We start from the raw sequence: 22407 nt of genomic DNA, 5'->3' as shown, positions 1-22407 counted from the left end.
GAAAAGTATTAGTAAATACACTCTTTTTTTTTTAACATCTTTATTGGAGTATGATTGCTTTACAATGGTGTGTTAGTTTCTGCTTTACAGCAAAGTGAATCAGTTACACATATACATCTATCCCCATATCCCCTCCCTCTTGCGTCTCCCTCCCACCCTCCCTATCCCACCCCTCTAGGTGGTCACAGAGCACCGAGCTGATCTCCCCATGCTATGCGGTTGCGTCCCACCAGCTATTTTACACTCTTGATTATTGAGTGCCTGGTAGTGTCAAAGGCAACTATTACTAATCTTGTTGTTTTTAGAACATATAATACAGAATATAAGACGTCTTTATTCTGTGATTCATGAAAATTAGGTTCTTTGTTTTATGATCCCCTCACATACAAAAAGAAGAAGGTGGTGAGTTTTTTTTGAACTCCATCTCTTAGGGAAGTGCTTTGTGAGCTGCACGGACTGCGTGAAGAGGTTCTTAGCCATGCTTAGTCAGGTTGCAAAGAACACAGGATATGTGTGCCATCCGGATCTAGAGACGGTGCACAGCCTGGCTAAACAACTCCTTCATTCAATTCTCTTCCCTTCTCATCTGTCTGTAACACAATAAAGGAAATTAAAATTAGTGATTGATTGTGTTTCAGTGCATTATCATCAAGACCAAATACATAAACAGTGCACCAAATGAGAAGCTATTTAACCACATTCTTTTTTGCTGTCAATCTAACTCGGTGTATCATGGGCCAAGTAATTGACATTTATTTTATTCAAAAGAGGGAAGGAAAATCATTTATTCCATTTGACTGTTTCTCCTGTGTTAATAGAACATTCTGTTTTCCTTGAAGAATTTATATTTAGGAAAATATACAAAAATCCTTATTAAATGGAAATCGTTATCATATAACCCTTCTGATAGCACTACTATTTCAGTTTTTTCCCTTAACTGTTTCTTTATTTTAGTTCATGGAAATATTAAGTGTGAATTCTGACATTCCAAATAGGCCAGGAAATTAATTTTCTTCATTAGAAAGGGTATAAGGCTGCTATTCCTTTTATTGAACCATATTATCTTAGTGCATTAGATTTTATTTGGGAATCAGTTTGATACTCTTAAAATAGAAAAAAAAAGTAATCCAAACCCTTTTATTATCAAATTTCCTTCCAAGGATAAGGTTATGCCCTGGAATAACTGGCTCATATATTGCCTTTTATTTGTTTAATTACTCATGTGGTCATAAAGACATTTCGTATTTCTAAATGGGTTATGGTACCAACAGTGAGTAAAACAAGCTGGTGTTATACAGCAATTGGACATACAAAAATTCAAGATGAATCTGGAGGAAATTTTGAGATTGTTTTAAAAAATGGTCTTTTCTCCCCTCTGGTAAAGTATTTGTGACTTGATGATAGAATTAACTTTCCTTTATTTATATGACGATAATAGAAACGACATTCCTTTGTTTAGTTAACAAGTATTTATAGTGATCAGTTTTAGGGAAGGGAGCACTCCAGCTTCTCAGTGTTTACAATCTTTCTAAGGTGGGTTATGGTCATTCACGACAGACAGCGCTGTACTGATGCAGCAGCATGTCCCAGGGTCCATACAAAGTGTCACTTTTCTAACCATCTACCTAACAGCTTTGTTTGAAAAGAGGGTCCTGGGATAGGGCTAGCATTGTGGATTTTGGTCAGTACTCAAGTACTTGTACATGTATATGGATTTCTCTAGGGAGATTTCTCTAGGAAGAAGATTTACCTGGTGGAATTTCTGTTTGTAAATACATATATATATATATATATATATATATATATATACACACACACACTAAATATATATATTTATATATAACAATATATAATATATATACTTTTTTTCAATGTTACCATATATTGTCAAATTACTTTCCAAAGTGACAGATTTAAATTCCTCCTATCAGTATATGAGTTCCTGCCGTGGTTTTATATTTTCAAACTGGCAACGATCAGTCTTATAGTTGTTGAATTGTACCTTGCTGTTTTAAATTATATTTCCATAACAATCCACTATTCCTTTTTATCATCTTCTGTGAATATTGTGTCAGAATCTTTAACCATTTTTTTCTATTGAATTACTTACCTCATTGATTTGTAGGGATCCTTGATATACAGTGGATATTATACTCTGCAGTTACATATTTTGTAAATACCTTATTCAGTTTTCTGGCTGGTATTTAACCTTTATTTAGGATGCCTAGAATTTAAAATTTTCATATACTCTAATTTATCAGTCTTTTTTTTGGTTCTTCCTATATTCTGGTATTTGTTTAATAAACCCTTTCTTACACCAAAGTCATTAATTTTCTATATATACTTTTAAATATTGTAAAGATGTGCTTTTCTTATTTAAGTCTTTAACCCAAGTAGATTTTCATAATATGATACAAAATACAGATTTTATTTATATGTGGATAGTCAATTATTCCAGCATCATTTATCCTTTTTTTTTTTTTTTTTGTGGTATGCGGGCCTCCCTCTGCTGCGGCCTCTCCCGTTGCGGAGCACAGGCTCCGGACGCGCAGGCCCAGCGGCCACTGCTCACGGGCCCAGCCGCTCCGCGGCATGTGGGACCCTCCCAGACCGGGGTCCAGCATCATTTATTAAATAGTATGATTTTTCCACTGATTTGTCTTACCTCAACTCTATTACTAGTCCAAAATATTCAGTATATCCATTCATCTATTTTTTGATGCTATGCAGTTTTCCCCATTGGTTTATTATTGTATCATTAAGCCAAAGAAAGCTATTTTAATTATAATTTTAATAAGTTTTAATATTTGATAGAATATTATACATAAAGTAATATTGGCTTGTTCTTTCCATTGATTTTTCAATATGACTTTTAAGATAAAGTTCTAAGAAAAATACTAGTGGAGTATTTATTGGAATAACTATAAATTTATAGATTGCCATCTTTAGGATTCTGTGTCTTCCCATCCATGAACATGGTACACTCATGTTTTTTTGTTTGTTTGTTTTTAGGTATATATAGGTATTTATGTCACTCAATAAAATTAAGTGAAAGGTCTTACATGTGTTCTCTGGATTAATTCTTAGGTACATTAATGTTTAATGTTAAATATAAATGGTATATTTAAAAAATAATATTTTCTAATTAGTTGCTGCTATTTTATAACAATTTCAGTGATTTTTTTTTTAACCTTGACTTTATACCTAAAAACCTTGTTGATTTGAATAGTGTTAACTACAGATTTTCTTGGGTTTTTATATGAGTAATTTAAACAGCTCCAAACAATGACAATTTATGTCTTTTTCTGTTCCTGATTATATAACATTTCTTCATCCTGTCTTACTGTACTGGCCAGGAACTCTAGAACAATAATAAATATAAGGAGTGTCAGCAGACATCTCTTTCCTTTTCTTAGTGTTTATAGAAAAATATTGATTGTTTCAACATTAAATATGATAATGTTGATGGTTTTGTTATAGGTAAACTCATCAGGTTAAGAAAGTTGTCTTCTATTCCTAGGTTGGTAAAAAGCTTGTAATATAAATGGGTATTGGATTTTATCATGTTTTTTTCTCACATCTTCTGAGACAATCCTATGGTTTTCCTCCTTCGATCTGTTAATGTGGTAAATGACATTAAAAGAATTTCTATTGTCCAAGCATTCCTGCATTACTAGATGAAACCAATGCCATTATTCTGTATTACTGATGGATTTTTTATATATATGGTCAACCTAGTTTTCTAATATTTTCAGGAGAATTTTGCGCATGTACCCTTAAAGAAATTGGCATATCATTTCTATGTCATCTGCCAATGGGTGGACCTGACCGAAAGTCATACTGGTGGAGGAGGGGAGAAGTTACTCTCTACCTGCTTCCTCTAAAGCTGCCCTCAGTGGTAGTTGCAGTGATATTACTGTTGCTGCGGTGGCAACAGATCTGCAAGTCGTGACAACACTGATTTCAGCAGCGGTAGCAGCACTGAGGGATCCCCATGATGGAGGCTACAGGGAGGGAATGGGAATAATTCAGGAAGTAATGACAATTGTAGCTACATCTGTAGCAGCTGACTTGTGAGTCCTCATGGTGGCAGCTTCAAAAACAGCAGTAAAGGCCCAGCCACAGAAACGCAACCTCCTAGGCTCCTGCTTAAGAAGCTGAACTTGGACATCTGAAGGTTTGAAGTACCTGCCGCTGACCTTCAGGCAATATTTTCACTCCTGCAACTTAGAAGAAACAGAGATTTCTTGTAGTGACTAATTTTCAAGCAACCCTACCTTTTCATCTTTTGCTCCACACACCCTCACAACTGATTTTTCTATGAAATATAATAAATATGACTCATTTGTTTTGTTAGCCCACACAATGTTTTAATTTCTTAATTAACTGCGATTGTGGAAAAACTTGACAGTCTTTAGAGCAGGCAATGAAACAAGTTCATCACATTCCCCATCCATGCTGCTTCCATTACCACACCTCCTGCCTGGCCCTACACACACTGATATTTGCCACACCCACTGTAAATGGTAAACAAACATTGCAGGATTTCAGGAATATCATCTATTTTCTTCACTTACCAAAGCAAGATGCATTTCAAAAGGTACATAAAGATAATTGCCTTAAACTTCAGTAGTAATGTTTAGAGCTATTAAATGACAAATAAATAGACTAATCACATATAGTTTTAAAATTAATTGTTTGGAAACAGCAGGGTTTTGGCTTTTCTTGGTTTTGTTTTGCTTGTTATTTTAAGCCTTAAGTAAAAAAATGACATTATTTGCTCCACATTCTCAACTCTTTGTAGCGTTGCATTTTTTTTCTTCCATGCATATGAATCCTTTGAAGTCAACCAGGGCTGACTACAGAGGACTGTTTGTGCAATCCAATCAGGCTAATTTCAATTTCAAGTGCAGCAGACAGGCATGCTTTTCATCGCCTCCTTTGTGAAGCTATGATGGATTGACTACTGTTGAGTTAGTAAGATTTTCAGGAAAGGACAGTACAAGTGCTGTCCTAAGCAGCCTGTTAATAAATAGACCTCAAGTCTTGAAATCTTCCACTTGCTATTTTATGTTAAGAGTGGAGTAAACTCCACTAAAGCACAGAATACATTTCACTTTGCAGTTTCATCTGAAGAGCTACCGTTATTTACATTCTCATGTGTTTCTAATAAGAAGTACAAGGAAGAAAGCCCTGTATAAAAGAACATACAGACTTGTAAGAGCAAGAACTGGTAAGAAAAAGAAGTAGAGTTTTATGCTGTCTAAACATATTCTTATTTGCCTTACCCATTTAAAAATACTTTATTGCAATCTCTTTTTCAAAGATTATGGGTAGAATATGAAATAAGCACCTAAATAACCCTTTAAAATTATTTCTAAATGATGTGTGTGTTTGTGTTCTTAAGCGTAAAAAATAAATCATAATTTGAAAAGATGCATGAGCTATATTAAGCTCAGGAAAAATTAAAGTGTTTCTTTAATTTACTTTTTATTGCTTGAATTCTTCCAAAAGAAAGAGAAAAACAAATATCAAATAATGAACAAAGCAAAGGAAAAACAATACATTGTGTAACCAAATCCAACATCAATTCTCAATTAAAATCAAGAGAATTTTAAAAATTGTACTGATCGAAATAATACCTACCGCTTACTGCGTATTCATCATGGGTCTGGAGCAGTTCCAACAGCTTTATATTACTTTGCTCATTTAAGTCTCATAACACTTCTCTGTTAAAAACCTTTATCATGATCCTCATTTTATAGAGAAGGAAAGAGAAGTAATGTAAGTTTCTCAAGGCCGTGGCGCTGCTTGAGCAAGATTTGAGCACAGGCAATTGGGCTCTGGAGGTTTTACAACACGTCACTGGCTCTCGTCTCCCAGATACATATGCTTACGTGTTGATTTACAGTCAAACTTTGCTAATGCTTCTTCCATTAGACATGAACATTAGTCATGTCTTTAGGGGTCTCAGGGCACACCATGTCTATCAAATTCCGTCCAATTCTGCCCCTCCAGGTCACCTTTAGTTTGGTTGGAGGCTTGAAGGAGGAATTTGGTGACGCTTGGGGAGAAGAGGTGCAGGTGAGTAAGACTTCACAGAGCAGTGGACTGTTTAGCTGATGCCTGAATTTGATGAAGGATTCCCCAGGGAGAGGTGAAGAGGCCACATGCGTTGTGCCCGTCTGGAGCTTGGTTGTGGAAAGGGAAACCTTGTTGGACATTTAGTCGCACCAGGGAGAAACAGTAGGAGATGAAGATGGATGATAAAGAGCTTTGTAAACCATCCTTAGGATCTCACCCACACCTGGACCACAGCTCAGCAAGCAATACTGGGACGAAATCTTCCCCCAGGCTATGGGACACTTAGCGTGCCACGAAGAGGGAGGTTCTGCATCGACCCTGATAACACCGGAGACTTGCTCCAATTCTAGCATTAAGATAATGTTCATTATAATGTTTGTATCAAATTTAGGAACCTTTTCTGGCTAGTAAATTCCTTCCCTTCTTCTCATCTTGCTAATCATGGGACCCAAACCAAAAGTCAGGCCTCTCTGGCCACTTTTTGTGGCTCTACTTCTCCACCCTCGGACACTTCCTCAAATACTCCTCACCCCTTAAGACGGTGCCCAGTGGAATCCAAGATTACTGTGAACAAGTTCTTCTATATTTTCGTTATCTTCTTAGTATTTTCCTAGCACATCCTAACACTTCCATGAGGAGAAAGATTTCCTGGAAGAGGGGAGCTGCTCTCCAACCTCAACAGGGTCCTGCCAATTTCTGAACCTAGAGCAATCTACCCTAAGTCTTTTCCAAGAATAACTGCTCCATTCTTAAATAAAAATGTACCAAAGCCCATGGCATCAGGTTATAACACCACCTCTCTGCCCACTCGATATGATCTCCAGTCTCTGGGTCACACACTCTTCTGTATTTAGGGGGAACTGTAGTGCCTCGTTCATGGATTCTTTTTTCCACCCCAATTCCTGCCATTTTTAGGGCGACATAATTCTTTGACTACTTGATGTCTATTTTCACTTCCAATCAATTTTTTTCCCCACTTCCTCCCATGATTGTGAGCTGGACCTTTATATCAGCCAGCATTCCTTCATCTTTGAAATCTCCAACTCCTACAGGTCGTTTTCTGAATGCAGCCCTCAACAGAAATAGATCTTGTTTGGGATGCTCTCTAGTTTTCTTTAAACTGAAATACTGCCCTTTCTGTCTCATTTTGTTTTTTGCTGCCACCATGTCCCTGTTTTCTGAGTCTCCTCCTGTGGTCTCTCTGACTCCATTTGTGGGGGATGGGAGTGTCTCATTTCCTACGTAGACTCCAGCAGACAGTGATGGGGTTTCATGATGCAATCGCCAATAGACATTGCATACCAGAGGATAAATACCTAAGAAAATTGCCAAGAGGAAAATGGCTTAGGACAGTGACTTTGTAAAGCATGTATTATGGAAGTAACAACTGGTGAAATTCCAGGGTCCTGCACTGATGAAACTTTACGAAAAATTTTATTCAAAGACGTGCTTATTTTGCCTTGATAGTCAACCAAACAGGAAAAAATATTTGACTTGTTTACTCAACTCATTATAATCTGTCCTTGTGTGCCCAGCTGAAAAAAGTTTTTCCCGATAAAACAAGGTTTTGTCTTCTCTGTATTTCTCTTTAAAGGGACTTTATTTCATACATACTGTTGCTTCATTTAACCTTTCACAGTCAACAGCACCATAGCTCAGGCCTGAGCGAAGCTTATCTAACACACATATTTGGCCTGGATACAGCCTCTTAAAGGGCTTGGAGCCTAAAGCGGGTGCTGAAGACAGTGTCACATCTAATTTCCTGTAGAAAAGGTAAAATTCAACTAGGCCTGCTCTCAGGAAACTTACATCCCTGGGCTGAGAACCATCTGACAACTTCAGACCAGGGCGAAAAGCCCAGGCCCTCTGTAGCCAAACACTTTAGAAAGAAGACTGTATTCTGGGCAGAGCTGCTGGATATCATTAGCCAGGTTTTTGCTCCAGCTATTAAAAAAATACATATAGAGCTTCCCTGGTGGCGCAGTGGTTGAGAATCCGCCTGCCAATGCAGGGGACACGGGTTCGAGCCCTGGTCCGGGAGGATCCCACGTAGGATCCCACGTGCCGCGGAGCAACTAAGCCCGTGTGCCACAACTACTGAAGCCTGCGCGCCTGGAGCCCGAGCTCCGCAACAAGAGAAGCCACTGCAGTGAGAAGCCCGCGCACCGCAACGGAGAGTAGCCCCGGCTCGCCGCAACTAGAGAAAGCCCTCGTGCGGCAACGAAGACCCAACGCAGCCAAAAATAATAAATAAATAAACTTATTAAAAAGAAATACATATAGTGATTCACTTTGCTGTATAGTATAAACTGACGCAATATTGTAAAGCAATTATACTCCAATAAAAAAAAAAAATAAGGAACATTAAGATTGAGGCCAGACTTACGGTTAGAACCTTGCTTGGAGTGCCAGAGCTTTCCTTTCTCATTGAAGACCAAAGTTAGCATTATCATGTGCTTTTTAATATGAGGACTAAGCCATCTGCATTTCCTTTTTAAAACTGTCTAATGATGTCTATGCTTAAAATTACAAATGATGGTGAAGTGTTATAGGGTGTTTGTTGTATTTACCTTTATTTCCACCCTTAGACTCAGTAGTAATGACAGGAAATTTTGCCTGAATTTCTGTGCCTTAGACCAAGTAATAATGAGCGAAAAAATTGCCTGCCTTCTTCAAATTAAGCTCAGAGGATCCACTCCTACTTTCTGCAGGATAAGTTAAGTTTACATACATTAATAGCAGGTTCATATGTTGGTTATGATAAGAAGGCTGTGCTTTTCCTGCACTATATGCTTTTGCAGAGCATTTAGATAAGACTCATCCTCGCAATTCGCTTACAAAGACTTAGTAACTTAGTCATTTTACATAAACTGCTTCAATTTCAATGAAGAATGTTTTCCCTTAGCATGAGATATAAGCATACATGAATTTAAAACCAGATCACCGTTATGTCTGTTTCTTCAAGGACGTATTGAAAATAGGATTTGCTAAAAACACCAACGATACTATGAAATATTCAATGGCATCCATAAAAAGGTAACAGCAGACAAAAATCTTTTGCAGCACTTGGATCAGAAATAGGGTCAGCCAGCTTTTGAGGAAGTGGCAGGCTAATCTAGAAGACTTATCTGCATGGGCATCTCAAGAAGCCCCCAGCAGATGGCGCTAGCATGAGACCCTCCTTGGACGGGGATAAAGGGCAGAAGTTTCTGGTAGCAAATATTTGTTTCACCACACGCATGACTTTTGGGATTAGCATCGTCAATGATTCCCATCTGGGCTCAGAAGAAATCTCCCCTCCCCACCGCTGTCCACTTGCCCATTCATTCATTCAACACACATTTTTAAAGTTAGGAACCAGGCTAGGAACAGGGCAAGCACAAAAAATGAGCCAGGACTGCTGTCTGTGACAAACTAGAGGAGTCCTGGAGGATTCTGACACGATATGCCTGTGCTTTGGGATTATAAGTCTGTATTTGAAATGAAGGTTACTGCCAACTCTTTTTTTTAAAGTACTCTAATCTCCCTACCTATTGTGATTCATGGATGTGAGAAATTTCTCAGTGTTCTTATGACTATCTCCTCTTCCTTTACTACCATGATAGGAGGAAATAAGATACAGCATTTAAAGAGTTGAATATATTTCTTCTCCCTACACTTTCCCTCCTCTGCTGAAGAAACAGCAAAAGTCAAATTCCTTTGTCACTTATTGAACTATAGCATATAAGAACAGCTGTCGTGGAGCCAGGTTCTTTTGCACCTATTGCAAATCCTCAGTTCATGAGCAGAGAATGTGTATCCCTGGAGAAATCGTGTGTAGTCATATTATATGGCTAAAAAGAGCCATAAAAAGGTCACTGAAGCGTCTTTTAAAAAATGGCCACAATAGCATACTACACGCCAGGTGTGTAGGGAAAAAAGTCCTCGCAAACACATATGAAATAGTAATTATGCTATTTACTGTTAAACACATCTCTTATTGCTAGACCATATGCATAATATGATTATTTTACCTTTAAATTATATTAGCTAATGACTTAGAATTAACTGATCGTTTAAGGTTTGGTAATCTGGCCCATTTTAATACACTATGTTGAAACAATGAATTCCAGTTGACAGAAGGAAATTATACCAAGCTACATCCTATATAGGCTCATATAGCACTACTGCCCACACCGAGGCTGGCAGGGTCCAGCAGTTCTCATCTCCAGGCTGCTTCTGCTTCCCGAATCCCCCACTGCAGCAGGGTCCATGTTCACCCTGCCCTGAGAACAGCTGAGAGTCTAACTGAAGTCATGTTCCCTGGCAAGTGATTGGGGAAATGGCTGACAATAAAGTCTTAAGAGATGACCTGCTTCATGAGCTTAATATTAGGTTTTTCTGCGGTTAAGTAGGAGACTAGTGTGTACAGTAGTTCCAAATATGGCTGGCTGAGCACCTTGGGGGCTTTTAAAATACAGATTTCTAGGCACCACCCTGATCCATTATTAAAAAGCGATCAGGGTGAGAGAGTTAACATTTGCTTTTGTAATGCTGTACAACAAACACTGCTGAAAAGCTCAGAGGCTTACACTGCTTTCTTTTTTTTTTTTTTTTTAATTTTATTTATTTTTATTTATTTATTTTTGGCTGTGTTGGGTCTTCGTTTCTGCGCGAGGGCTTTCTCTAGTTGCGGCGAGCTGGGGCCGCTCTTCATCGCGGCGCGCGGGCCTCTCACCGTCGTGGCCTCTCTTGTTGCGGAGCACAGGCTCTGTAGTTGTGGCTCATGGGCCTAGTTGCTCTGTGGCATGTGGGATCTTCCCAGGCCAGGGCTCGAACCTGTGTCCCCTGCATTGGCAGGCAGATTCTCAACCACTGCGCCACCAGGGAAGCCCTTACACTGCTTTCTTGCTTACAGTTGTGTGAGTGGGCTGTGGCTCAGCTGTTATGAACAGACTCACCTTCACTTCTGCCCACATTCCATTGGTCAGAGCAAGTCACATGACCAAGTCATGAGGTGCCTCAAGTCATGAGTCAGCTTGATATATACTCTGCCCAAGGAAGCAGGGAGGGGGGAGGATCATTTGAGGGTTGGTGCTGAGGGACTCGGTGTAACAAACGCTACAGGTGATCCTTATGACGTCAGTCCTGTATGTGTTGGAGGATTGCTATTTTGGTGCCACTAGAGAATATAAGGGAAATAATGGGCTCCATTCGTTCAGTAACTCAGCAAGTATGTATTGTCACTAATACACACTGTCCAAAGACAGAAGAGGAAATAGAGCTCATGTAATTCAATAATAGGGGATAATTAAGATGGAAAGGGAACAAGAAACGGGGAACCGTCTACACATGGAGCATGGGGTGAGCACATCAGGGAAGGGTTCTCAGAGGAGGCAACCTCTGAGCTCAGCGACTGTGATGGGTGAGCGTCTTCTAGAGAAGGGAAGTGCACGAAGGGGAGGGAGTATTCTAGTGGAGGAGATTACGGGACAGAATGAGGAATTTAGAAGCAGCATATTATATCTGGCAGAGAGGGCTATGTGTTCTCCAGATCCTACTTCTTTCTCCTCGTGGTCCCAGAGCTAGACTACCTTTGCCAGCCTCCGTTGAACTTGGATATGGCCATGTGGCTGAGTATTGGCCAAAGAATAAGCCCAGAAATGCTGTATATTCCTTTCCAGGTCTGGTCCTTAAAAACCTTCCACAAGCAAACCTCCCCTCTCTCCTTCTTTCCCCTTCAATCAGCTGAACGGGAGGAGGGTGAAGCCAAAAGATGGAAGAAGCTGAGTCACTGGACAATCACATGGAAAGTCTTCTGCATTGACTAGTGGCACCATGGTGAAGAATCCACCTGCCGATGCAGGGGACACGGGTTCGAGCCCTGGTCCGGGAAGCTCCCACCTGCCGTGGAGCAACTGAGCCTGGGTGTCACAACTACTGAGCCTGCGCTCTAGATCCCGCGAGTCACAGCTACTGAGGCCCGCGTGCCTGGAGCCTGTGCTCCGCAGCAGGAGAGGCCACCGCAATGAGAAGCCCACGCACCGCAGCGAAGAGTAGCCCCCGCTCGCCGCAGCGAGAGGGACCCCGCGCACAGCAACAGAGACCCAACGCGGCCAAAAATAAATAAATAAATATATTAAAAACAACAACAACAACAACATTTGTGTGAGGGAGAGAGAAAGTTTTATTGTCTAAAGCCACTAAGATTTAGGATTTGTTTGTTACAGCGGCTAACACTACTTGCCTTAACTAACAGAGATAATGTGTTTTACTGATGGTAAACGATGGCCATGGGGCAGAAACAGAGGTTGACAGTCACTGACTCGCTGTGTTACTTGCTTATTCTAGATACCTCTGTGGTTAGTTTGAGAACCAAGTGCATTAAAAGACATAACAGCACTTTAGCACTATAAATCTGGGCAAAGCATTAATGTTAACATGTAATGATGCCCAGTTGAAGGGTTCACGCCACAGGGACTGCTCAGAGCAATCATTTATAGGATGCATTTATGGCAGAAGAAGCATGAGAGTGTGTTCTTCTGGTAGCTTTTCTATTTCTAATGGGCTTTGACGTGTATTCCCAGAGGTTCAAGCTTAACTGTCGCTGAGATGGGCCTCTTTCTCCATCTTTCAACCTTGGACATGCCTTTTCTCCAACGAGACTTCAGAAACAAAACCCAACTCATTAATCAGTGTGTCATCACCTGACTGGAATTAAACAGTAAAGCAGTAAAACCTCTGAGTTAAAGCGACAGCGAGTACCACAGGTGTATTTTTCTGCTTCCATTTCAGAGTATGACACCATCTGGAAGTTGTTCTTTCTGCCCAAGGGAGTAGAAACATAAAGGCTCACCTTTCCTCTTCGACATGAGGGCTCACAGAGAACTGAGCTTTGTCAAATGGAGAAAGGAGGAGGTGTAGGGGACCGATGAGAGGCACCCAGGGGTAACCCTTGCCAGAAGTGACTTTTTCTGAACGTAAGAGTTGGTAACTTTGTACTGAAAACAGATGTTGAGCTACACACAGGCAGAGACTGAGAATAATTAGCATATAATTAGAATAAGAGTTTTGTTGCCAGGGCAAGATTACTTCATTGGAGATCATCATTATACAGGATATCTAGAAGGAGCTGGGCAGAACCCATCAATGTTGGAAGAGAAATACAGGCGTGAGCAAAACAGAGTTCGTTCTTTTTGTCACCTCTCGCGAAGAGGGACTCAAATCCTTAGTGAGGAAGAAATGGGAAATTCGTGTCCGCATCCCACCGTGTAAAATTTCTAGTACGTAGTATATTGTGATGTTTGGGTTAGCGATCATGAACTGTATGCAGTTCTGATCCGATGCTGTGGGATACGTCATTACCTGCTCATCTTTTTATGATTTTTGTAAAATCGATTTCAAGAATCACTTTAAGTCGTTTTCATGTATAAAATCCAGGTTGAATCCTACTGATTACTTAGTCAAGGTACTGTGCCGAGAATGGGACACCAGGTGAGTGTAACCATGTCTTACTTTGGGCTTTTATGGAAACAGACCCTTAGATAAAAATTCAAATGCAAGCAGTTGGTTTGGGACACGATCCCTGGAAACCACGGAAGAGGAGTGTGGACGTGAAACCGAGAAGGGGAAGAGCCAATAAAAGGTATTGGGTTGGCCAAAAAGTTCGTCTGGGTTTCTCCATAGGATGTTACAGAAAAACCCAAACGAGTATTTTGGCCAACCCAATAAATTATGAAACAAATTACCCCAGAGGGCCACGGAAGCTGGGGAAATGATACAGAATATGCACGTTTGACTCATCTTCGCCAAGTGTCGAGGCAGCTGAAGTATTTCTATTCCAACTTCTATCAGTCAGGATTCCAGAGGCACTCCTGGGAGGTGGAAATTCTCCGGAGCCGCAGCCTGCCCTGCATGTGAAATCCAGGCGCTGCCGGGAGGAACTGGACCCGTGTGCACCGAAATGGTAAGGACAAAGGGATGCGGTGGGACAGCCAGAGCATCTACTACGAACCGCTGTTGGATGCCATCTTAACAAGACTTTTTCTAGACTGGATGTGCTTCTTGGGAAAATTGCTTTTGTGCATTTCCCACTCTGTCCCAGCACCACTGATTTGACTACACACCTGAGGATCTGTTTGCAGGTACTCAGGATTGATTAAAACCAAGAATAGATTTCTGTGCCTTAATTAATTTTTATTTTAATCAACTTATTTTTATATATAACATATTCAAAACTGAGCTATATTTACAACTGTATTCAAAATCTGTCAGTTCCTTACCGCTGCTCTGTTAAGCCCACTATGGAAAACATACCAGGCAAACCTAAGAGGTCAAAGGACACTATTTAATACAATGTATAATGTAGTGAGTTGTAACTCTTTCAGGAGAGACCGTAGCCTTACTGAGGGCACTTTGGGGTCTAGTAAATGCAAAGGGAATCTATGCCATTTGGCCTGGAATGCCACTTCTAATTTTTAAGACTGCCTCGGAATATCACAGTGATTTTACAAAGGACTCCTCATTTTCTCTACTATCAATTTCATTTTCTTACTTCCCCATTCAAAAATATAAAGGGGGCTTCCCTGGTGGAGCAGTGGTTAAGAATCCGCCTGCCAATGCAGAGGACACGGGTTAAAGCCCTGGTCCGGGAAGATCCCACATGCTGTAGAGCAACTAAGCCCGTGCGCCACAACTACTGAGCCTGTGCTCTAGAGCCTGTGAGCCACAACTACTGAGCCCGCGTGCCACAACTACTGAAGCCCACGTGCCTAGAGCCTGTGCCCTGCAACGAGAAGGCATCGCAATGAGAAGCCCGCGCACCACAACGAAGAGTAGCCCTTGCTCGCTGCAACTAGAGAAAGCCCGCGCGCAGCAACGAAGACCCAGTGCAGCCAAAAAAATAAAATAAATGTTAAAAAAAAAACTATAAAGGGAAATTATATGATTGTAATATCTTTAATGGTTTTTAAAAATTCTCTAGATTTCTTGAATAAAAATGCATGGGAATAAGCAGCAGCAGGTTCATTGTGATTTGAAATCATTGATCACTGATTTTAAAATGAAAACAAATGTATATTTATGCACATTGGTATATTTTGGGGGGATCATATATGCATATTATAATACCATGGACAAAAAAAAAAAATCCATCATTTATATATACCTAAAAAATAGTTTGCTTCATATTAGCCTGAGCTAATGCACTTTATATTAGGTTTACATTTCTGATGGGCTACTGTTCAGTATTGCATATGCCTGCTGTTACATGTGTAGCATATTTTATATGATTGTTTCTTACTTTTAACTACTTATTTCTAAGTATTATTAGACTTACAAAAAATAAGGTGTTAAAGTAAATTATAGAGATTCCATATACCTTCCTCAATGTTACCATCTCAGATAAGCATTATATAATAATATAGGACCGATTCTGAAACCAGAGAGATGTGAGCAAATCTGCTGCAAAGGTTTATCATCTTGTAGAGATATTCTCTCCACATATGGTGCTGAAATGGATAAAAAAATTTTTTAACATCCTTGGTTTAAAAACGAGAGAAAAAAGAAAAAAATATCTTCGCTTTCCTTTGAACACAATGTAATCCAATAGACAGACAGATATAGATAGATAGGTATCAATAGATAGATAACACATACATACATACATACTTACAAACACCGAGTTGGGAGGCATCAGGACATTGACTTCGCATTAATGTTCTCTTTGTTGCTTTCAGTCGTGCCACCTTCTCTCTTCCTTTGTTGGATGTCTAGCTAAGCCACCATGCAGAGGAGTCTAATCTGATCTTCTGAAATCTTGAGAAAAGCAGAGGGCAGGGGAGCAGATTTTAATGGTAGTAAAGGAAGTGTCTGCGTCTCTGATATGAGGGCTCTGACATAGTAGGCGTGTAGTAGCGTTTGTTGCATAGAAATCCCCAGTGGTCGCCAATGCTGGCAATAAGCTACTGAGTGAGAAATGCTTGAACTCCTGGTGTCAGGAGTGGTGGCTCAGTTCATGATATTAGAAACACTCTACATGCATATCATTGCAATATTAATTATGATAATAGTAGCCACAAGATCAGTGCTGTTAGACCACTAAAGTGTGTGCTAGGTAAATATTAATTGAGGCTTAGTTTTTAACCCAAACAGAAATTTAAAAAGACGGTGCTTGGCTATCCCTTTCAAATTTTAAAACTAGTTATTACTAATAATTCTTGAAGCAAAATATTCCAAAGAAATTTCCTTGCTCTTTCTCCTTTTGTAATTCTCGAATCTTCCAGGCTTTCTGGTGTCCTTAAAAACACTCTCACATCCCCTATCCATCTTCCACTTCTTTCTCACCTTACCTCCTAATAAAACAGCCCTTTGGCGTAGGAGTCACTTTTAAATGCTATGATGTAAAGTGCTTATAATAGCAAGAGGTATCTCTCTCCCATGTCCCCAACACTCTGGGACATTCATTGCTATGCATAACAAGTGAATCAGTTCAACTAGAATTGACTGTGGCCTCAACAGGCATTGGACAGCCTTTACCGCCATGCTTTACACGCTCCTCTAGTAGGTCTCCACATTTTGCTCCAGGGTGAACCTTATCTTTGCTCCAACTGAGCAGCCATCCTGTCATTACAATGTCTGTCAGATATTCATGAAGTTAAGCTAGTTGCAGGAGGATGTGTGGAGGCTTTAAATTTTATTGCTCAAAAAAGGTGCCAGGAAGGGCCCACCATTAAACAGGGACCGGAGAAAAAAACACACAGTTAGTGGCACGTTTGGGAACTTTTCTCAATGGAGATAGAAGAACACTTGATCAAACTGCACACTATTTCATTCAAACAAAAATGCAGACCTGGAAGTCTTCAAAAAAATTTTTTTTAAAAAGCAGTGAAATAATTAAGGAGGAACTTTAATTCCTTCAAGCTGGTGTCTCAAATCTTAGTATGTGAAGTCCTGTGAAATCTAGACATCTGCACTTCTGAGTCTGGTCTCTAGGGACACTCTCTTAACTCAGTTATCTCACTCTTCCTGTGCATAGATATTTTGCTTCTCTCTCAACTTTAAGGGGGACAGGACTGGAATTTCTCAAAAGGAATTTTACCAAGAAACTGAGAAATAAAAAGAAGAAAGAAAAAGAACCATAGACTCTGATGTCATTAGGGTATGTCTGCCTGTGTATACGTATATGTTTCATACTTACTGTATTCTACATATATGTGTGTATACATATATAGTCAATACTGTGTGCAAAGTATTATGCTAAAAATGTGCACGTTATCTTTTTTAATTCAACAAATATTGAGTTTAACTATTGTTATAAGCACTAGAGAAACAGCACTGTTTTTGAGTGGGGGAGATGGGAAATTATAAACAAATCAATGTTTTGATTGAAAATGCAATAGACTGGCTGGGGTGTTAAATCAGATGGTGTGGTCAGCAAAGGCCTCTATGGGATGTGACATGAGGTGAGGGAGCAAGACACATGTAGGTGGAGGATGAAGAAGAAATGTCCGGCTTATTCCCATGGGGCAAGTCATACATCACGCCCACTTTACACAGGAAAATGAGGACTCGAAGGGAAGCAAAGTGACCTGTCTGAGATTCTACAGTGAGGAATGACACAACCAACCATACATTGGATTAGTTGTTCCTTAGATTATTATTTCTTCATTAATAACTTTTCCAAAATCCTCCCTGGGCCCCACCGTTGCCATTGCTCAGTCACTGTCTACTCTCTTCTCCTCTCCTCTCCCCTCCCCAAGAGACAGGTAATTCCCTCAGTGACAGCACTCAGTGACAGCACACAGTGCCAAGTGGGCCCCGCTTCATTGACCTTCTGCTTTCCCTTCCCACCTCCAAGCCTTCGGGGGAGGAGAGGGAGTATATCACTTAGCTCTGCAAACTTGGCAGCTAGCATAGCCTTTGACATAATAAGCAATTAAGAAAAGAAGAAAGAAATATTTGAGGGCAGCACTGAGGAAGAAAGGAAATAAAGAAGGAAGGGAGGAAGATTTTTAGTTCATGATGGAATTCAATTTAGAAAATGAATGAGAGACCGAAGAGAAAAACAGAGGTAGTTTCACACACTTTCTAGACTTATTACTAGCACTGTGCCATCTCTGAGTCTTTCCTCTTCCTCTCTTTCAAAGCCAAATGCACTTTTCAACTGTCTTTAACTGTACAAGGAAGAAACGCCAATCTGGGTCTATCAGTAGAGAGGACAGTGGGAAAGGGAAAGGTATAGGGGGACCCTCCTGGTTCCCTGGAATCACACCACGTGAGTGGAACCGACTCTGGAGACGGGGTAAATGCAAATTACTATGCCTGCTTCCCAGTGCGGAGCAGTTAGTGCCAGTGCAGGTGTCACTTGCATCCTAAGATTTAAAGGCAGTATGGTGAACACGTACACCAAGGCGCTCTTGAGTCAGAGGACCTGGCTTTGAGTTCCTCTTCATCCATTCAGTAGCCGCGGGATGCCCTCTTCCCATTTCCACATCTTTGCACTGGGGATGCTCATAGCACCCATTTCATAGGCTGTTGTGAGGGTTATATAAATGAATACACATAAAGCACTTAGCCTGGTGCCTGGCAAGGACCCAGTGCATCTTAGCTGCAAATTTGGTGCTTCCTAAAAAATAAATAAAACGATGAAAAAAGGATACTGGGGTAAACATATGTAAATGTGGAGGGAAAGAAGGGCCGTTATGTTTAGTATCATCATTCATCACAATCCCTGATGGTGAAGAGGCTGTGATCATTTCTGGAAGTTGTAGGTAGACTAGTTCATGTTCTCTCCCTCTTCAGCTGCCTCCTACAGCTTTCAGAGGGGTCAGTGGCCTGGAACTTTCTGTGTTGTCCTTTTCTATATGCTAAATTACCTATTTGTCAGGGTCTATTTTTTCCTGTTGTTTTCATTCATCATGAATGGTGACGGTTATGTTTATTGTGCATAAAAGAAGCATGCCCTCATGATCTCTGATGTCTTAAAGGTTGGCTTTAAAAAAAAAAAGGCTTCTGCCTCTGTTCGTCCCCTTCTCCCAGACAATGGACAGAAGTGGAATCTAACAACTTGTGTTCTTGACCCCTTCATTGACCCAAATCTTCAGACTATCCCGTGTGTCCCTACTAGCATATCCCGTGTGTCCCTACTAGCATTTCAAAGACATCATGCAACAATTTTCCTGGGAACTCTGTTTTAAGTTATAAACCTCAGTCCTGAAGGAACGGTTTAGAAAGAGCCAGTTAATTTCAAAACGAATAAAAACAAAACTCCCTGTGATGTCTGAAGGATTGCCTTGAGCAGTTTCCCTGCACGGAGTGAATTTTTAAAAACACAGAGACCTCTCTCCTTTTCTCACTAACCTACCACTAAGGACCCAGGAGGGCCGCAGTGGGTTAGAACGGGGTTTCAGTGCCAAGATCCGCAGAAAACCTCTTGAGACAACTGGCCGGGAGGCTTGTTCCTGCTCTTTCAGGTGCGCGAGCCCCGTGCGTTGTTCCACCAGGTACAGCAAACGTGCCCATGAAATCTGACACCGAGCCTGAAGAAACTGAATCCTCCGCAGAACTCCTCCGCTCTAATCTATTAGGTGAGAGAGCAAGAGGGCCTCCTTGGGGTTCCTGGAGAGTCTGTCCTGGATCTTAACCATCCGGGACCAGGTCTTATTTCCAAGCCCCTTTCAAACAATTTCATTCTCTCTAGGGAGAAATCATATTTATCCTCACCCAGGAAACATTCTCCATTCCTAGAAAAAGCCACGCGTCCTCTCCTTTCACGCCTGGTGACAATCTCTAACAGCGTTTTAGCGGAGAAAACCTACGCCAGGTCTCCTCGCGGCGTCCCGCAGTATCCCCGCGCTCCCGGCCGGCGCACCTCCTCGCCGCCGCATCGCCCGCCTCTCGCCCATCCAACTCGGTCAACTTTCCCCCTGAGACTCCGGCAGGGGCGCCCTCCGGGCAGCCGGCCGCAGCGGCTGGGGCGACCCTGGCCCCGAGACCCCGGGGCCGCGCGCCCAGCGCCGGCCGAGCGGACGCGCCCGCGCTCGCAGCCCGCCGTCTCGGAGCTCGGCCCGCGCTCCGCCGCGCTCGCCCGCTCTCGGCTTCTCGCCTCCAGGCCCGTCTCCCACGGGCACCACGCCGTCTCCACTCCCACCCTCTCCACCTCCGGGGCACCTCAGCCGAGCCCGGTCCCCTCCTTCGCACCCGCCTCGACCACCTTCCCGACACCCAGCACAGCCCCCAGCGAGAAAGCCGCGCCCGGGTCTCCCCAGTTCCACCCGCCGCCGAGGGTCTCCAGCACCCGCAGACGCCCCCGTTCACGCTCATTCATATTCATTCGCATTCGCATTCTCTCCTCCTCGTCCTCCCTCTCCAGACTCCAAACGAGACAGGCCGACCCTCCCCCCGGCACTCCCGTCCATTCATCCCTTCCCGCCACACGCACACGCACACGCACACACACACACGCACGCACACACGCGGCCCACTCCACTTTTCAGACGCCCACCTCCTACACACTCCCCTCCCCTAAACAGACTTCCACCCACTCACCATCTGTAGCCTCCCTTCCGCCCCCGCCCCGCCCGCCAGGCCCCCCCTCCCCGAGAAGCAGACCTGCACGGCGGGCGGCAGGGACCCCCGCCAGACGCTCGGGTCGTGCGCGCCGTCCTGACCTCTGCCCGCCCGGGAAACTAACAAAGGCGGCGCGCGAGCCCGGCCCCGAGAGCGCCGAGCGGCGAGCGCGGGGCGGTGGGGCCTGGGCCGGGCCGGGCGAGCGCCGGGCGGGGGCTGCTCGGGAGTCCGGAGGGAGCGGCGCCGGACGACGCGGACCTCTGGCGGCGCGCGCCGCTCGGACAACGCGGGCACCATGGGCTGCTGCACCGGGCGCTGTGCGCTCATCGGCCTCTGCGCGCTGCAGCTGGTGAGTTCCTGCCCCGGGACCGGCCTCGCCGGCTCCCTCCGCGGAGCCGCAGCTCCGGGCGCGGGGCGGGCGGGCGGCCGAGCCCCGCGCTCCCGCCGGCTCCCACCCTCCCCGCCGCTCCCCTCGCACTGCCCTCCCCGCCGCGGGCACTCACCGGGTCGCTCTGCGGGAGGGCGCGGTCTCCCCGCGGCCCCGGGCACGGGGGTTCACGCCCCCGCCGGGCGCCGCCACGAGGTCCAGGGGCTGCCGCCCGGGCGCCGGGGGAGTGAGCGGCTTCCCCGCCCCTGGGTTGGCCGGCTGGCTTTAGCACCTCCGCACTCCCGCTGAAGTTTCACAGGGGCTTGTGGGCTCTTTCTTCTCGGGATGGTTTCCAGTAACGTTGTGTAACAAGGTGCGTGGGAATGCCCAGGTCCGAGGAGCCGGGGCGAGCTGCAAGTCTTAGTTAAGAGGCGGTTCTTCCCTCCGGCGGTTGAAAGGGGGTGATTGAGGAGTCTTGGATCTCCAGGAAGGAGGTCGCGCTGTGTGTTTTTAAAGAGTGTTTCAGCCCCTGCCCTTCCAATTTCTCTTTAGATTTGGTAGAAATGTTGCGTGTTCAGACAGCGACAGACTGACAGTTGTCATCAGGGAGAGAAGGTGCGGTGGCTTGCCGGGAAGTGCGTGGAGTGGAAAGAGTGGAGAGCGATAGGGCTTTCAGTGGGGAGCGAATGCTTATCTTGACATATGTCCTGTTGGGACCTAGACTGGGCCTGTGGTCTATTTCATAGTCACCTGAGGTCAAGGCCACAGACCTTACGTGTGAGACTTGTGTGTGAGAGATTAATAGACATCGCTCTTTTATTACACTTAATACAGACTCTGTAGATGCTCTGTCAAGCTTTCTTCCAAGTGTTGTTTTCTAAAGTCACAAACATTAGCTAGCATATTTTGACTAGCAAGAGGAAAAAGGTTTTCCGTGAGCTTGACCAAGTCATGTCAACCCTTGCAAGACTCATTAACCGAGGGATAAAATAATGCTCTGTCTTTAATAGTTAGTCTTGTACCCACGAATGTTTTAAAAGGCTTCGCTTTTCTCTTCCGTGTTTTACTCTCCCATTAAACCCTCACTTTAGAGGTGCTTTCATTGTTTACATAATGTGTGCATAATTTATATATTTATAGGTCTGGAATCAGTGACTACTTTTCTTTAAATCTATGGAACAGTCCCTTTTGTCCTATTTAACAATAGGATGTATTTTATAGAGTTTCCTTGAAAAATAATTTGAAAATTCACTGGAACATGATTATTTTCATTAAGGAAAGAAGGTCAGAGGATAATTTACACTTTGGTTATCAGAAGTGGACGTGGCTTATAAGCTGGGAAAACAATAAATATTTAGTCAACCTTTGAATATGCAAAATTGTAGATGGGCACACTGGATTGTATAATC

General features: G+C 42.8%; 1 protein-coding gene and 1 long non-coding RNA gene across 5 annotated transcripts in view; one reads left to right on the top strand and one right to left on the bottom strand.

Annotated features, from left to right (window-relative positions):
• Positions 1-358: 358 nt before the first annotated feature.
• Positions 359-21203, bottom strand: LOC102975155 (uncharacterized). Of its 2 annotated transcripts, none has more exons than XR_002892249.2 (3): positions 21135-21203; positions 15737-15879; positions 359-590 (listed from the first exon to the last, which is right to left on the bottom strand). It is a non-coding gene; the product is annotated as an uncharacterized lncRNA (long non-coding RNA). The 2 variants fall into 2 exon arrangements; XR_447850.2 differs by lacking the exon at positions 21135-21203 and adding an exon at positions 19427-19589.
• NKAIN3 (sodium/potassium transporting ATPase interacting 3) overlaps positions 20889-22407 on the top strand; it is a 560708-nt gene continuing 559189 nt past the window's right edge. For all 3 annotated transcript variants that reach the window (XM_055091171.1, XM_055091170.1, XM_055091172.1), the window contains exon 1: positions 20889-20980. In XM_055091171.1, coding sequence (XP_054947146.1) covers positions 20927-20980 — 54 coding nt within the window. In that variant the 5' untranslated portion in view covers positions 20889-20926. The remainder of the gene's footprint in view (positions 20981-22407) is intronic.

Source organism: Physeter macrocephalus, chromosome 15 (genome assembly GCF_002837175.3).
Source record: "Physeter macrocephalus isolate SW-GA chromosome 15, ASM283717v5, whole genome shotgun sequence".
NCBI classification, from domain to species: Eukaryota; Metazoa; Chordata; class Mammalia; order Artiodactyla; family Physeteridae; genus Physeter; species Physeter macrocephalus.
The sequence above is the reverse complement of the archived record's forward strand: the minus strand, read 5'-3'. Positions and strand labels throughout refer to the sequence as shown.